The sequence below is a fragment of the Pseudochaenichthys georgianus genome, chromosome 11, assembly GCF_902827115.2.
Source record: "Pseudochaenichthys georgianus chromosome 11, fPseGeo1.2, whole genome shotgun sequence".
Lineage (NCBI taxonomy): Eukaryota > Metazoa > Chordata > Actinopteri > Perciformes > Channichthyidae > Pseudochaenichthys > Pseudochaenichthys georgianus.
In genome coordinates this window covers 5246067-5260970 of record NC_047513.1, presented here as the reverse complement: position 1 = coordinate 5260970, position 14904 = coordinate 5246067, and the positions used below count along the sequence as shown (strand labels likewise).

The 14904-nt window shown below is 42.4% G+C and overlaps 1 protein-coding gene across 1 annotated transcript; it reads right to left on the bottom strand.

Annotated features, from left to right (window-relative positions):
• Positions 1-1307: 1307 nt before the first annotated feature.
• Positions 1308-2362, bottom strand: LOC117454976 (sporozoite surface protein 2-like). Its single transcript, XM_034094290.2, has 2 exons — positions 1462-2362; positions 1308-1377 (listed from the first exon to the last, which is right to left on the bottom strand). The coding sequence occupies exon 1, from the start codon at positions 2265-2267 to the stop codon at positions 1488-1490; it is 780 nt and encodes a 259-aa protein (XP_033950181.1). The 5' UTR covers positions 2268-2362; the 3' UTR covers positions 1308-1377; positions 1462-1487.
• Positions 2363-14904: the final 12542 nt, after the last annotated feature.

The following is a 14904-nucleotide window of genomic DNA, read 5'->3' as shown; positions in this document are numbered from 1 at the left end:
GACCAGGGGACGACATCAAGACGGATCTGGGTCTCGTCATGGAGGTCGACACGGATGCTGTCATCAGAGGACTGGAGGAGAAGGACCTCGAGGACATCCATGCAGCAGACGACTTGGAAGCGGCTGGCAGTGGGCTGGGGGACTTGTCGAGGCAGCAGAGGAGTCTACTTCTCTCTGATCAGTTCCACCCGTGAAGGGAAAGCCGCATCTCCCCCTCCCTATCAGCTGTCGTGTGGGCTATTCCTTTGGGGGGTGCTAAGACTGCTTCTTAGCACTCAGCTGCCCCCTCATGGTTCCTTCACTGCCATGGGAAGTGATGTTCTGTTCCTTCACGATTTCAAATACTCTGGATCTCAGTTTCTGATGATATTGGAGAGGAGTGACAATAGTTATGTTTCAAGATGCCTTGTGTAAGTTTATCTCTGGAGAAGGAGATAAAAAGGGGGAATTGTAAGGAAATATTTGTATGTATTCATGTTAGCAAACTATGAATAAGCTTAAAAGGGGAAATGATTTGTGTAGAAAACAGTGAATATAAGACATTGAGCTGTCTGAGTTGAAAAGTACAGTATGGTGTTTAAGTCCAACTGCTTAGGAGCCTCAGTGGAAATATACGGTGTCAATACTGTGTGGTACAAAAACTCGGGGTCAACCAGATTAAGAACAGAGGCATCCTGTTATGTCCAAACTGATAAGCCAAAAGGTTGCAGAACTCATTATTCTCACTAAATCACCCACCAAGCAGGCGCAACAGTTCACAAGGGCAGTCTTGTGAGTGAAACTTAAGAAGTGAGGTGTTGGAGATATATGGGCAGCCAAAGGCCAAAGGTCTGGAAAGGAGGTTCAGATAACTCCCCCCATTGTTAGCAATGTATAAAACACAGGAACCAGTCTGTATTCAGTCTCTCTCTCTCCTCTGGCTGGCTCACGTGAGTATCAGGTAAATGTGGGATCCCACAGAAAACTGCATTTAATTTGTATTGTATTTGATTGTATTGCATTGTCATATTACCATTAAAGTGGATTATTGTTAAACGGTTAATTGTATGCTCTGGATTCCTTCCTGTAAAATAACCAGCTTGTTAGGGACGCGCAGAGATTTGGAATGCGGACTAGTAATCCCTTCAAAATCTCTTACAATACACATTACTGTGAGCTGCTGTTCACAATGTTATTGTACCTAGCCAGGAAAACAAACCCCTGAAGTTCAAAGGAAACAAGCAAGTGGTTGTGGACATGTTCAGGAAGTAAGGGTGCATCACTGTCTGCAGCACACAAGTCAAGTTTCAAATAACATCCAAAGAGAGTGTGTTCCAAGTATTTAATTAAATTCAAAGTTGATGCCAGTTCAGACTTCTTCCAGGCAAGTTCAGGAACCTGAGAACAGAAAATACAATTTAGAACATTTGTAAAGCATTTCCCTTACTTCATTGTAGCAATCTTTAAGTTAAACCAACTTACAGTTAGGAAGGTCAATGATGTCTGTTCTACACTGGCACCAGTTGCTGCGGCCACCTGGGCTGGTACGGGAATGGCATTGGAATTTCTCTCAAACTTCTTGGGTCAACATTCAAGTGCGAGTTTGAGTCAGTGGGCTGCACATTAGAGCCAGAAGCAACACTTCCTTGGGAAGGAATGTCCCACATGCCAGCTTTACTTTGGAACACCCATTGCAGGGGTTTGGCCTGCTGAGGGTTTGAAGGGTAGGCGGGCTGGTAGGGCTTGGCCTGCTGGGGATTCGAAGGGTAGGAAGGCCGGTAGGGCTTGGCCTGCTGAGGATTTGAAGGGTAGGCAGGAAGCTGGGGTTTGGGCTGGTACCTAGACTGCAAGGGATTTGAAGGGTAGGAAGGCTGCTGGGGTTTTGGCCGGTACCTAGACTGCAGGGGATTTGAAGGGTATGCTGGCTGGTAGGGCTTGGCCTGCACATTAGAGCCAGAAGCAACACTTCCTTGGGAAGGAATGTCCCACATGCCAGCTTTACTTTGGAGCACCCCTTGCAGGAGTTTGGCCTGCTGAGGGTTTGAAGGGTAGGCGGGCTGGTAGGGCTTGGCCTGCTGGGGATTCGAAGGGTAGGAAGGCCGGTAGGGCTTGGCCTGCTGAGGATTTGAAGGGTAGGCAGGATACTGGGGTTTGGGCTGGTACCGAGACTGCAGGGGACTTGAAGGGTTGGTAGCCCGCTGGGGATTCAAAGGGTTTGCTGGCTGGTAGGGCTTGGCCTGCACATTAGAGCCAGAAGAAACACTTCCTTCGGAAGGAAAGTGCCACATGCCAGCTTTACTTTGGAGCACCCCTTGCAGGGATTCGGCCTGCTGAGGTTTGGCCTGTTGGGGATGTGAAGGGTAGGAACGCTGCTGGGGTTTCGGCTAGTACCTAGACAGCAGGGGACTTGAAGGGTTGGTAGCCCGCTGGGGATTCAAAGGGTAGGCTGGCTGGTAGGGCTTGGCCTGCTGAGGATTTGAAGGCTGGTAGGGCTTGGAGTAGGGACCAGAGTGCATCACAATTGCAGAACTTGAAGCAATACCAGACTGAAAAGAGTTTGTATTAGGGGGCAAAGGGAAAGCCCACGGGGAAGATTTGCTTGGAAGGACACCATTTGCACTAGGGTTAGCTTGAGGTAGTTGGTTTGGCTTACGAATTATTGGTTGGCTTGGCCCGTAACTAGAAACACTTCCCTCAGGACTGTAACCATCTACTTGCCTACCATGAGAGCCACTATAACCTCCTGCACTTGGTGCAGCAGCTGGCTTCAGAGTCTCAGATAAAGCCCCATCAGCATGAAAGGGTGAATAACTACCCAAAACCCTCTCAGGCTGTGCTGAACTATCATCACTGGAAGTGGAAGCAGGTTTAAGGCTTCTTGAAAAATCAAAGTGAGGTGTAATTCCATTGGAGCCTCCACTTCTGTAGCTGAGTGCTAAAAGGAGAACACATTTTTTAAAAGACAGCCTTAGAGGAAAATTATACATTTCAATTGCAGCTTGTGAACAATAAATCCTTACCCTTTGCTTGCTGCCCAAAAATCAAGAGTGAGATCACAAGAACTCTAAGAAAAGAGCAATTAAACATGAGCCAACCAAAAACAGTTAAGTAGAATAAATATAAGAAATCTGCCAAAATAAGAATATCTTACCTCACACACAATCCAAAATACATTTTTGTTGTAAAACTGAAACCAAACAGTATGTAAGCGGTGTGCAGCAAATACAAAAATAATCTATTATTTCAGATTCATGACTGCTGCAAAGACAGTGGTCCTTTTAAAGTGTCGGTGCATGAGCTGACCAATCATCGCACTGATGAAGTCATTGGAATCAGCTTGGGAACTCCGCCCTCTGGCAACCTGGGCAGGTGTCCACACTTTAGCTAATTTGACACATTTCAACATTTCATTCTGTCAGCAGATCTGATTCAAAAGTCAGTTTAACCAAATGATAACCTTTACCTTGCCGCTAGGCAAAATTCCCCTGACAGGCGATAATAGTTTGATCGTAGTTTTGTTTTTGTTTATTGAGGTTTTGATTTAATTTTCCTCCTTCAATACCACAGAGGTTTTAGTAAGACCCAGAATCTAAGACCTAAAAAGTGTAAGCTTTTGATCTTAAAACGACATGAAATGACAAGCTGTATTAAAATCAAACACATATATATGTATACATATTAACATATGTTTAAGATTTAATGTATATATATATATATATATATATATGTTCCACTGCAAATAAGATATTGTTCTCTTCCACTGAAGTTGAGATCTTATGGGACCTTTTACCACTGTTTGATTACTTAAAAACACATGTTCTTGTGATTTGAAAATGATTTTGGAAGTGTTTTGGCTTATTGAAAACCACATATTTTATATCACTGCTTATAATTAGACTCAATTACTGTAAATGTTCTTTCCTCCAAGCAGCCATTGATTATAGGCCCCTATAAAAGTCACCTGCAGTGACTGAAAGCACTTTTTGTAGCACACTTATGGTTTCAGTAAAGAGAGACACAGCTGACAAAGACACAAACTATTTTATTAGCCATCATTCATGATACTCGTTTCACAAAAAATGTAATTCAAACAATGTTTCATTATTTTTTACATTACAAAGAAAATAAACTATTTGTATGTCCCAACTCAAGGCTCCACATTTACCATTATTTAAATTAGATATTAGATATTAGATATTTTAATATAAATATTATAGCAATATATAACATATTATATATATGAGCATAAAACATGTAGATACATCATTCTTAAAACACCAACTGAGAGCCACTAATTGAGGCGATACTGCTAAAATAGGGAGGTAGAAGTAATGATTTAGACTGGAGTAAAAGAGTATAGTAAAAGATACACATTTAAATTGAAAAATGAAATAATTTAGAACTGTACATAGAGAGAACGAAGATCGAAAGAAGGATAGAGGAAAGAAAGAAAAATGTGTGAACGTTGTAGGGGTCTGTTAGCTGAGTTTGAGGCCGAGAGCCAGCTCGTTCTTCTGGATCTTTCCGTCTCCGTTGATGTCGCAGTGACCCATCAGAGCTTTCCTGAACTTGTCCAGGTCTGTGCCACTGATACTGGGCTGGAGGAGAGGGTCGGGGGGTGGAAGAGTTACAGAGAGGTCAGAAGACTCCTGATGAATGACACTGACTGATATCTGATCAATAACATTGTGTATCAGCTCTGTATATAAGGGAATGTAAGGGCACCTTCACCAGCTCCATCATATCTTTGACAAATCCATCCACCTCAGGGCCCTCCAGCTCACCCGTCTTACTCTATAGAAGGAGGCATACTTTTTAATTCTCAGTGTTTCTGTTTTTGATTAACAGTTACACACATGCCTAACAGGACCTATACACATTAGGCCCGAAATACAAACATATGCATTATATGACATCAATTCAGCAGCATGGAATAAAGCATAAACTGCAATGTTTATGAAGATGTTGTTTTAAGTGATACAAGTTTGTCATGTGTAGTCCAATAAACCTCATTAGGAGTCTGACACTTTGAAATAATATTGGCTACTCATCCTTGAAAGTTCTCAAAGCCTTTAAGTCATCAAACTTTCAAATGTTAAGTGAAGAACATTCTTAGTCAAGTCTTTTAAACTTGCTGGTCAATACATATATTTGCATACTGTAAGGAAATATTTGTATGTATTCATGTTAGCAAACTATGAATAAGCTTAAAAGGGGAAATGATTTGTGTAGAAAACAGTGAATATAAGACATTGAGCTGTCTGAGTGGAAAAGTACAGTACGGTGTTAAAGTCCAACTGCTGAGGAGCCTCAGTGGAAATATACGGTGTCAATACTGTGTGGTACAAAAACGCGGGGTCAACCAGATTAAGAACAGAGGCATCCTGTTATGTCCAAACTGATAAGCCAAAAGGTTGCAGAACTCATTATTCTCACACTAAATCACCCACCAAGCAGGCGCAACAGTTCACAAGGGCAGTCTTGTGAGTGAAACTTAAGAAGTGAGGTGTTGGAGATATTTGGGCAGCCAAAGGCCAAAGTTCTGGAAGGGAGGCTAGGAGATGATGAAGCTAAGCTACTGTGATTGGGGAAACTTAAGAAGTGAGGTGTTGGAGATATGTGGGCAGCCAAAGGCCAAAGGTCTGGAAGGGAGGTTCAGATAACTCCCCCCATTGTTAGCAATGTATAAAACACAGGAACCAGTCTGTATTCAGTCTCTCTCTCTCCTCTGGCTGGCTCACGTGAGTATCAGGTAAATGTGGGATCCCACAGAAAACTGTATTTAATTTGTACTGTATTTGATTGTATTGCATTATTACCATTAAAGTGGATTATTGTTAAACGGTTAATTGTATGCTCTGGATTCCTTCCTGTAAAATAACCAGCTTGTTAGGGACGCGCAGAGATTTGGAATGCGGACTAGTAATCCCTTCAAAATCTCTTACAAATGGTGACCCGACGTGCCTGATAAACAGAGCTGTGGAAGAATCCAGACGACCGGAATGGGTCGGGAACAAACACTTTTAGACATCTCAGACAATCAGCAGGGCCCTGCAACTACAAATAAGGTAACACTTTAGGATTGTTTGTAGGCGTTTCACAGTGTTTTTGAAGTTTAAATGGAATATACAATGCATATTTTACTATGTTAGGAAAGTTATATAAAACACGTGAACGTTGATCGCACGGTAGACAGAAAGTCCGGCGTAACGAAAAGTAGAGCAGTTTGGCGTGGATCTCAGGTATACTTATTCCTGAGTGGCGTGGAAACGGTGCAGTTTGTGGGTTGCGAGGTTATATTCCTGCACGACAAAACCTGGAAACTCGATATTTTAGATTGGGTCGCCGTTTAAAACTGGGGTTAAATAGCAGACCAAAGCTGAAAGCTAAAAGCTATCGGACTGCTATATGTTGAATCGGGGGAAAAAGAACGCGGACCTCACCGAAATTGTGACGGGACCGGCTCTCAATTTCCCTTTGTCTATAAAACTTAATTTGAAAAGCTAACGTGTGATAAAGGGCTCGCTAAGACCTGGGTTCATCATTCGCGGTCTTGCTTGTCTGTTGAAATACACATCACATTATCAAGCTGGACAAACTGTACGGGGAATAAATCTGTGTGATTTTTACCTAAAATACCTGTGTGAGCGATTGTCTGTGGAACTCAGACAATGCACTCAGAAGAGTGAAGCTCATTTGTGCTCTGCTGCTGCCATCTAGTGGCTGAAAGGGGGGGGAAGCACGTTGAATAAGATAAGGGAGAAAAGTCAGATAAAGATATGCGAAGTCAGGCCGGAAGCAGGCTGGAGGCGTGGGTTCGAGAAAGCCCCCACTTCACAGCTTTCCTCTGAAAAAGGAGGGAATAACATTGAAGATTAATAGATCAATGTGTCGTAGATATTTAAATAAATAAGAAACATTGCATTGTGAATTTCGTGGTATTTGTCATTTACTGAGAAGTTTACTTATATTTCAGAGGCATTTATTGCATACAGTATCGTTGAGGGAAAGTAATAATAGCTTTTGCTGAGTATATGAAGCAGGTTAAAGTTTGATTCAAATTGAACATAATAGTGGATTATTCCACCTAGTGTTTTTGTAATATCATTAGTAGACATTAATTGTGTTTGTAAGTTTATGAAGAAAGAGTAGAAAGTAAACGGGAGGTTGTTATAAGGTTGTCAGTCAGAATGAATCTGTTAAATGGTTACGCATGACAGAGGTGTTGCACAAACGCACAGGTGATTGATCAGAGGAAACTTGAGCCGGCCGCTGCAGGGCACAGGGAGGAAAGAGAAAGATAAGTAGATGTTTTGAAGAGTTCAGAGAGAGTAAAACTTGTTTCTAAATAATGTCATATTGTTTTGTGAGTAAACATGAAATAAAAATATATTTACTAGATATAACAACAACATGCTTAACTAGGTTGACAGAAAACTGCTATTAACCAGTTTCAGCAGCTACTGTCCTATCTGTGTTCTAAAGAGAACATATTTTGCATTTACAATTCATATTAAGGAAGTCCACAATTGATACCATTAAAGACCGTTTTGGACTAATAGGGCGTGTCTGTCAAACACTCGCGCTCAGATGGAATAAAGTGTTGAGATGTTCTCAAGAGTGGGAGTTTTCACAACGCTTTTTAGTTTGTATTGAGACAATTAAGTGATAAGGACAGAAAACTGTTCCGTGATGATTTCTTTAGGTTTGAGCTTTAGTAATGGAGATTACATTTTGTGAGGAAACCTTTCCGGCAATAATAAGTGTTCAAACATATATATTCATTAAATATGATCAGATTACTTGCTTTTCAATTATAGCGCTAAATACAGTTAGTTTTGTATTTTGTTACAGATCTAACCTGCTTGTAACACAACTTAGATAAACAATTTCAAAAAGAATAGAATAAGCTAGTGGTTAAAGGGGGTTTCCTGTCTGGCTCATTTGGTTTAGAACTGGAGTAAGGAAGAAGATGTTTTATGAGAACTGTCATTCCTCATGGTTTCTAAAGATAAATCATCAGTTTGTATGGACTTTGATGTAGAGAGGATCATGGTGGAGAAGGAAGACCTTTTTTGGTTTCAAATTAAAGAAGATTTAAAGATGAAGTAAGCAGGACTTCAACTAGACAAAAGAGATTTACAATGTGGGTTTTACTACTTTAATGGAGTAAAGAATCTGGGTAGACTACTGCCATTGAGTTGTTTTAACACATTCACAATGTTTCAGCATTCCTGACCATATAGACACTCCAGCCGTTTTATTGTTGTAACCCCTTGGGAGAGAGATTTAAATTGAGTTTTTCTCAGTAGCTGAATGTGATTACAGCAGCATTGGATAGTTCTGCACCACCGTTTTGGGTTCTCTGAATTCAGTGTGGTTGGTGAAGAGTTGCTCACTACGAACAGAAGAAGTGTGCAAAGAATGCATCTCTGAGGAGATATTGACATTATGCTTATGCCTCTTGTCAAGGGCAACAGTGGTGTGAAGAGGGTACTATGCGGTTTTGGGGGATTTCTGCCGTACAGAGGACAACGTGTGTCTGCCAAGTGATTCCTTCCCTCATCTCAAGCCAGGGAGAGTTTCCTCCTTGGAGCCCACTGACCAGGGCCGGTCTAGCTTTTTGGGGACCTGCCACTGACTACAGCTGCAGAGGACAACGTGTGTCATGCTGATTGTACAGCATTGATCCAGAGGTTCCTTCCCCTCCGGACATCCCAGTGCAAGAGTTTCCATTGATCCTATTGACTACAGCTGCAGAGGACAACGCATCACTGACTGTTCATCTATTATGACAAGATCTTGAGACAGGCTGGTCTCAGACGGTTCAGACTCTGAAGAAAATTTATGCGATGATTTGACAGCATAACTGTGGCAAGAGTTTTTCCAGAGGGTGGGGGTGTACAACAATAGGGGTTAGTGTTTGAGAAGGGAGGCTGATTGTTCAAATGATGGTCTGGAAGGCTGAAAAGATTACAGTTGAATATTCTTGGTTAGCAAACAAGACATCTGATTATTATGTCACACATAATAATCTGTTTATAGAAACTAGCTATGGGTAAAACGTGTGGTTCTTATACCATTGTTATCATGAACAAAAGGATAAAATAAGGAAATAGTATCTGCTTAAAAGATGAATGGATGTCATATCCTAGAGGGGATTAGTTATTGTGAATACTTCACAAAGGTATCTACTAATGTATTGTAAAGAACTTGAATTGACTTGATAAATAAGTGAAGATAAGGAGGATGTATTGACCATAAATTAGTCAATTGGTAAATAAAAAATAGCGGAAAAGAGGAGAACTATTAAAGTGAAGTGAAAAATCATTCTAAAACACACTGATAGAAAGGGGGGGGGGCATGAAGGAGTATGCACTCGACTTTTTATTCATGTGTGAATTTGGTAGTGTTTTAATTTGTTACAGTATTGATCAGTTCAAAGGGAGAGTTTTAGTAACAGCTCTATAAGATCAGACAAATATTTATTTATATAGGTCATGTTGAAGGGAAAGCTGGTTCTAAACAAATATAGTATTTCAATTTGAGGTACTGGTTTCACCATTGTGGCATAGTTATTACCATAGGAGGGCTTTCGGATGGACATACGAAATGACTTCTGTTTTTAAATCCTTGATGAAATAGGGAGTATTGTTGCATGTTCGGACACCCAGAGTTCCACGCACTGTTAAAGAGGGTAACATTGTTCTTTAAGTGCACCAGAATTGAAGATAAATTGATAGAATGAGTTATGGAATACATAGCAGAGCTTTACAGATCCTAGTAATGTTTTGACACAAGATAATAGTGATGTACACAAGTTTCTGAAATAGATCTATTAGTCATTTTAATACTAATTAGGTGTAAATGAATTGCAGTAATAGTAGTAGTACAATAAGGAAGTGACATTTTTTGGCTAACACTTTTCGGGGAATTTAGGAAACCGCTGTTCCAATGAAAAGTTAGAGATATCTTGAACATTATAGTTGTAATTGTGAATTAATAAATGATGGCGCTCCATATATACAGATTTTTATAGACGGAGGATGCTGGCCTGTGCTGGAAGATCGGAGTCTCTGCAGAGCACGACACATGGCCAAAAAAGACTGAGACCAAACTGACCTTTGACCCTGACCGACAGGGTAACTTGGGAAGGCACTCTCAATGACTGACTCTGAGGTGTACCTGACCAAACTTAACTTTACAACCTGACAGTGTGAGTGTGAGTGAGTGTATGTCTGCATCTGATCAGTGCAACTGCATGATTTAAAACGATGACTAATCAATCATGTTTTTGGACTAACACATTATTTGTGTGTGATAATAATGTGTGAAATGGGAGGTTTCCTAAACATTCCACAAAAGGGGGAAACCGCCCACATGTGACCCGTTTCGAATCTGCTTGATGATATTTCACTCCCACAGGAGGTGGCGGTTTGCAGAATGTGAAACTCAAACTAAAACATGAAGATTCTGTTTCTTGTAGGACTGAAAGATGGAGAGAACACTTCATTACACTGAATGTTTTACTGTGGAAATGATGGATGTACATTTAGGAAAAATGTTTGGTATTGTCTTATAATCCATTATGACCTGAAGGTTTTCTTCCCATACAGGATTTTGTTTACACATGAGATAATGTGTAAAAAAAGGGAGAGTGCAAACTTCAACAATGTACACTTTTCATTTAGGGACTGAAAGGAACCGGCTGCCCCAACTCGATTGTTCAATCTGACCATTGATTGACAGTTTTAGAATTGACCTGCTCCATATCTGGGGATAAGATCTGTTATATGAATGTTGACATGTCTCTAATATTGATTGAGTTATAGCAGGTAACACAGATAAAGAATCAGTGGCCAAGGGGCTACCAGAGAGATGTAATTCCAGAATGGAATACTGAAGAAGCTGACCTCGGGATAATATCTAAGCACTGACGGGTTAGAAAGCAGTATCACCAGGAAGCCATTCACTTTGTTAGTATCGTGATTTTGGTTGTTTTTGAATCCATAACATTAGTGTGTTTCTTTACCAAGAAACATTAGCAGTTCAAATCATATTTAGATTTTTAATGGGATCTCAAGGATTTCATTTAAAAATAAACACAGATGCTTGATCAGAAATTCAGAGCTATTGAAATATGTTATTTAGTTTACCTAAAGATGTTGGGGTTCTTATTTAGTTGGCACAGTCCAAGTATTAAGATTCTGAAGCTGCACAATTAATTTAGAAAACCTGTTCACAGACATCTGTTGTTTTAAGACACCCCACCAACAGGCTCCAAGTGGCCTACGCAGTGGTGGGTCAAACGGCTGAGGGCCCCAGAGCCCGGAGCGTAGGCATGAGGGATTTTGTATCAGATTTCTCCACACAGGTTGTTGACGCCAAAAGGGGGACCCGAGACGCAGGAGGCTGAAGGTCATCGGGACAAGGTGGATTCAACCCCAGGTGCTCCGGCCCCCGACCGAGTGACCCAGCGGATCTCTCAGGCCGTCCGCATAGGAGGAAAGGGGGACCGCTTCGTACCACGGGAGCCAGTGTGCGGCGGGGAAACCACCTGCTAGGACCAGGGGACGACATCAAGACGGATCTGGGTCTCGTCGATGGAGGTCGACACGATGTGTCATCAGCGGACTGGAGGAGAAGGACCTCGAGGACATCCATGCAGCAGACGACTTGGAAGCGGCTGGCAGTGGGCTGGGGACTTGTCGAGGCAGCAGAGGAAGTCTACTTCTCTCTGATCAGTTCCACCCGTGAAGGGAAAGCCGCATCATCAACCCCTCCCTATCAGCTGTCGTGTGGGCTATTCCTTGGGGGGGGGGGCAGGCAGGCGGGCTGATGATTCACCACCAGGAGACGGCTTCTTAGCACTCAGCTGCCCCCCTCATGGTTCCTTCACTGCCATGGGAAGTGATGTTCTGTTCCTTCACACGATTTCAAATACTTTGGATCTCAGTTCTGATGATATTGGAGAGGAATGACAATAGTTTATGTTTCAAGATGCCTTGTGTAAGTTTATCTCTGGAGAAGGAGATAAAAGGGGGAATTGTAAGGAAATATTTGATGTAGTTCATGTTAGCAAACTATGAATAAGCATCAAAAGGGGAAATGATTTGTGTAGAAAACAGTGAATATAAGACATTGAGCTGTTCTGAGTGGAAAAGTACAGTACGGTGTTAAAGTCCAACTGCTGAGGAGCCTCAGTGGAAATATACGGTGTCAATACTGTGGCGTACAAAAACGGCGGGGTCAACCAGATTAAGAACAGAGGCATCCTGTTATGTCCAAACTGATAAGCCAAAAGGTTGCAGAACTCATTATTCTCACACTAAATCACCCCACCAAGCAGGCGCACAGTTCACACAGGGCAGTCTTGTGAGTGAAATTTAGGAAGTGAGGTGTTGGAGATATTTGGGCACCAAAGGTCTGGAAGGGAGGTTCAGATAACTCCCCCCTTGTTAGCAATGTATAAAACACAGGAACCAGTCTGTATTCAGTCAGTCTCTCTCCTCTGGCTGGCTCACGTGAGTATCAGGTAAATGTGGGATCCCACAGAAAACTGTATTTAATTTGTACTGTATTTGATTGTATTGCATTGTCATATTACCATTAAAGTGGATTATTGTTAAACGGTTAATTGTATGCTCTGGATTCCTTCCTGTATGATAACCAGCTTGTTAGGGACGCGCAGAGATTTGAAATGCGGACTAGTTGTCCCACAAAATCTCTTACAGTGTACACCAGGACATTGCAGCGGTTATTGTATAAATATGGAGGATATTGTAACGGGTCAGAGTGCCGTATTTAATTTTGAGCAGCAGAAGGAGTTGCTCAAAGGGGAGGAGGAGGGAGGAGGAGGAGGAGGAGGAGAGGAGGAGGAGGAGGAGGAGGAGGAGGAGGAGGAGGAGGAGGAGGAGGAGGAGGAGGAGGGAAAAGTGACGAAAACAGATAGGTCAGAAACATAGGAGAGACAGACACAGAGAGAAGAGAAGGGAGAGAGACAGAGGAGAGAGAGAGAGAGAGAGAGAGAGAGAGAGAGAGAGAGAGAGAGAGAGAGAGAGAGAGAGAGAGAGAGAGAGAGAGAGAGAGAGAGAGAGAGAGAGGACAGACAGACAGACAGACAGACAGACAGACAGACAGAAAAAGTGCACCACAATATATATATAGTATAATATATTATAATATCTATACAGCTGTGTGTTTTACTGTGTTTTATTCTAAAAATAAAGCTTTTACATTTTTCAAAGTCGTTTTCTGTTCATTTCTTTATTAGTTCTGCTAAGTCATGTTGTATATTTTAGGTGTCTAGCTCTGATACACTTGGTCTTATATATGTAACATATATGCAGTGGAGTTTAATATGAAGTCACTAATAATGCCACTATCCCCACCATATTTAAAAAAGAAGTCATATATAATATAATAAAGTTTAAGTACTTTTTTTTGGAGAACCAGAGAAAATGGGTGTAAATGGTAAAAATGTATCCGAAAATAGTGCCTCATATGCGGGTAGAGTCCCCTGACATCTCCCCTTACATTCCTCCAGAGTCGGTGTTACGTGCCAGGCAGGCTGTACATGTGTGGTTTTCTTTCCCTCCTGTGTTTCTCTCTTCTCCCTGTCTTCTGCACAGCTAATCAGCAGCTGATCGGTATCTGCCTGTGCACCTGAGTCTGATGGCTGATTGGATCCTCTCACCCTCAGCTGGCCTATCAGCAACCAGGGCCGACCATAAAGGAGGCACCGAGGAAGTCTTCTCTCTCTCACTCTGGGTCTGTTGCTGAGGAAGGAACACGGCTGTGTTTAGCAACTAAAGATCTTTGAATACTCTGACCTTTTTTAATGTGTGTGTTGAGAGGTGGAGGAGTTAGGTAAGTCTGGGGTACCCTGTACATTTCTCACCACCGAGCTAACTATTGTTTAGACACTAGGTAAGTAGAAATGGCCTTTTTTGGGCCGTTTTCCTATTGGGATACCCAGCTAGTGGGACACCATATTAGGTTATGGGATAACCTCGATACTTTGGTGTCCATTGGCAGTGTAAGACACAGTTAGTGGGCTGCTGCCACGGTGGATGCGTGTATCGGACCCTAGGTGGCGCATAATCACAAGGGGGTGTCCATACATCAATATGGCATCCCACTCCCCGTGTAGGGGTCATGGGGGGGGGGCAAGGCGGTGTCCACAGATCAATATGGCATCCCACTCCCCATGTAGTGGTGTCCACAGATCAATATGGCATCCCACTCCCCATGTAGGGGTGTCCACAGATCAATATGGCATCCCACTCCCCGTGTAGGGAGTCATGGGGGGGGCAAGGGGGTGTCCACAGATCAATATGGTATCCCACTCCCCATGTAGGGGTGTCCACAGATCAATATGGCATCCCACTCCCCGTGTAGGGAGTCATGGGGGGGGGGCAAGGCGAAAATGATTTTTTTTTTTTTAAAGAATGTGGTTGGCGCTCCTAAACCTTGAGTGTGTTGGTTGACGTGTGTGGAACCCGCTTGCAAAATTTGGGGACCCGAAAATGAATCTTTTTTAAAGAATGTAGTTGGCGCTCCGAAACCTTGAGAGTGTGTTGGTTAACGTGTGTGGAACCCGCTTGCAAACTTTGGGGACCCTGCGACCTTCAACAAGGTCAAAACCGAGGTCAGAGGTCACATTCGCAATGCCGACAGTACCCTCGACGGCGCAAAAGAAGTTCCGACCGCTTTGAGCTTGCTCTCATTAGAACCGGCTCGAAGAGTACATGCAGATTGATGCCTCCGCTGCTCCTAATGTCAAAGGTTACGGCTTGTGAATGTAACAAAGGTCAAAGGTCACGCTTTCATGCCGTACGGTGCCCTTTACAGCCAAAGGAAGGCCTGACCGCTTTGAGCTTGATGTCATTTTAACCGTCTCGGAGAGCAGATGCAAATGGATGC